The 2,774-nt window shown below is 45.8% G+C and overlaps 1 protein-coding gene across 1 annotated transcript; it reads left to right on the top strand.

Moving 5' to 3' along the window:
• Window positions 1–602: 602 nt before the first annotated feature.
• sox14 (SRY-box transcription factor 14) lies at window positions 603–2,404 on the top strand. The gene has a single exon (XM_033965692.2). It carries the CDS (start codon window positions 999–1,001, stop codon window positions 1,716–1,718), a length of 720 nt encoding a protein of 239 aa, XP_033821583.1. The 5' UTR covers window positions 603–998; the 3' UTR covers window positions 1,719–2,404.
• Window positions 2,405–2,774: the final 370 nt, after the last annotated feature.

Raw genomic sequence — 2,774 nt, 5'->3', positions numbered from 1 at the left:
TTTAATGCCAAAAATGTATGTGGTCACTATGTATTTATTCCCTGGTGGCCAACTATTACTGGGGTCTAATAATAATAATAATAATAATAATAATAATAATAATAATAATAATAATAATAATAATAATAATAATATAAAGTTGAATTACTGGCAGTGAAATGTGTGTTTTTACATCCCTGTGAGCTGGCTGCACGCTCCACTCACCTTTGGAGAAAATTCAGCTTTTAACAGAGGCTGAAGGTCCGTGTTTGGAGGAATCATTACATTAAACGGACCCAGGGAGGGATCCTGAGCATTACCCGCCACGCACGCGCGCACACAGACACACACGTACACGCGCTTTCTCTCTCACACACACACACACGCACGCACACACACGCACACGCACCCATAGCCCCGTGTCTGCCCGCTTTGTTTCTGCGCGCACATGTATTTGGTGAAGGTATTCTAATAGGCGCTCTCCGTGCTGATTGGGCGCTCAGGTTGGTGAGTGAACGCCCTGCAGATTATGTCAGATTGCGTGCAGAAACCAAACCAGCCCAGCCTTTGAACTTCACCGCTTTTGGCTCGTATTCACGCTCTTCCGCTCATTTCCAAGCCAGGTGCTTGACGACAACCCTTCCGAGAGAGGCAGAGTGTGTGAGACAGAAAAAAGAAAAACAAACGCGGAACACTTTTACGAGCAACTGACTGCGGAACATTGCTTTCACCTTTGTGGATTCTTACACATCCCTTCCTGCATGTGTTTTCTCCACTTTGCGCTCCAGTGACAGTTTTACGCACCGCTCGGAGAGGACTTCAAGACACTCGGAAAGTGAAACAAAAGTGGATTTTTCTTCCTTTTCTTTTGCAGCTCCCGCTCTGTCACATCCCACACGGGCATGACTGGTATCTGGCGTCTAGACAGGTGAACAGCGTCCCTCCTTTCTCCTCTCCTTTTTTCCCGATAAGAACTTTTGCTTTGCTTGGCGCTTGGGGATAAAGCTTACTTTTGAGTCATGTCAAAGCCGGCTGATCACATCAAGAGACCCATGAACGCCTTCATGGTTTGGTCGCGGGGTCAGAGGCGGAAAATGGCCCAAGAGAACCCCAAAATGCACAACTCTGAAATCAGCAAACGCCTGGGCGCGGAGTGGAAGCTGCTATCCGAGGCAGAGAAGAGACCGTACATCGATGAGGCCAAGCGGCTGCGAGCACAGCACATGAAGGAGCACCCAGACTATAAGTACAGACCGCGGCGTAAGCCCAAAAACCTGCTCAAGAAGGACCGCTACGTCTTTCCTTTACCCTATCTGGGAGACACGGAGCACCTAAAGGGGCTGCCTGTGTCCGCCGCTGCAGACTCGCTCCTGGGCGCCTCGGAGAAAGCCCGCGCCTTCTTGCCGCCCACCTCTGCGCCCTACTCCTTTTTAGACCCAAGCCAGTTCAGCTCCAGTGCCATCCAGAAGATGACGGAGATGCCGCACACGTTGAGCACCAGCACTTTGCCATACGCGTCCTCCTTGGGATACCAAAACGGCGCTTTTGGGACCCTAGGGTGTCCCAGCCAACACACCCACACCCATCCTTCTCCCACCAACCCGGGCTACGTGGTGCCATGTAACTGTACCGCCTGGTCTGCCTCAAGTTTACAGCCCCCGGTGGCCTACATACTCTTTCCAGGTATGACCAAGGCTGGGATAGACCCGTACTCTTCCGCGCACGCCACTGCCATGTAACCCCTTGTTTTTACTGACTTCCTAATGCATGTAAATAGACCACAGACAATGGCATGGACTGTGGAATCGCGTGGAGAAATAGACAAAACTTTTGCAGCGATCCACAAGTTCCCGCGTTGCGCAGCAGAGCGTCTCCTGCTTCGGTCCCTGCCTGTGAACTGTAAGAAATGTAAATGTTATAACGTTTATGGCAACCAGAAAAGGGAGGCCTTTAACTTTATTTATTGTGTACATTTCAACGCTGATAATGCTGATTTGTGTTATGAATAGGATTTGGAACAAGAATTGGCTTGCACAAAAGAGAGTCTTCTCACCTGTATAGGCCTGACGCTAGCCTACATTTGGCACTATTTCTGATCAGAATCAGAACCTGTAGGCTGGATTCTATACGGGTTTTTATTTCTATATTTAATACCCCCAAAATGCTACTATTTATGAAAAGACAGCACCTCATCCCCTTTTTTGTTTACATTTCTGTGATTCAGTGCTATAGCAGTCCCACGCGCCATATTTCTGTTTTTGAGGATAACTTCTATTTGAGGATGTGTATTTTCTATCTAAGATGGCAATTTAAAAGCTGTCATGTTAAAAAGCAAAAATGTATTTAGAAGGTTGATACCTCTGGCTCTTTGTTCAGCTGCTGAGCGAAGACATTTGGAATAAAGACAATCTTGTCTTCAACTCAATATCCCCTCTCCAGGCATTTTCATTGAAATACAGACCAGAAATATACTCAGACCAGAAAAGCCAAACAGGTATAACATGCAAATGATCAAGATGAAAACGATGTCATCATTTTTTAAATAAATTACAGAAATGTATGATGTGCGTAAAACTACATTCCCAATTTAGTGTATAATATTTTTAAACAACATTTTAAAGCCATCTGACCCAAATGAATGGATTTACGGTAGTTTTATGGATACACATGGATCGGGACACTTTAACTTGGACTCTGCTTATAATGAAAAATAATTACACACTGACTCACTGTTTTCTATTTGTTTAGTTTTTTCCCCGTGCGTAATTTCCATTCGTTATCCCAATCATTGTGTG

This window comes from Periophthalmus magnuspinnatus, chromosome 4 (assembly GCF_009829125.3).
Source record: "Periophthalmus magnuspinnatus isolate fPerMag1 chromosome 4, fPerMag1.2.pri, whole genome shotgun sequence".
Classification (NCBI taxonomy): Eukaryota; Metazoa; Chordata; class Actinopteri; order Gobiiformes; family Gobiidae; genus Periophthalmus; species Periophthalmus magnuspinnatus.
This window is presented reverse-complemented; position numbering and strand designations above follow the sequence as displayed.

Bases quoted from the DNA above. Each gene is read 5' to 3' on its own strand.
- sox14 (XM_033965692.2), top strand. From the start codon at position 999: ATGTCAAAGCCGGCTGATCACATCAAGAGACCCATGAACGCCTTCATG.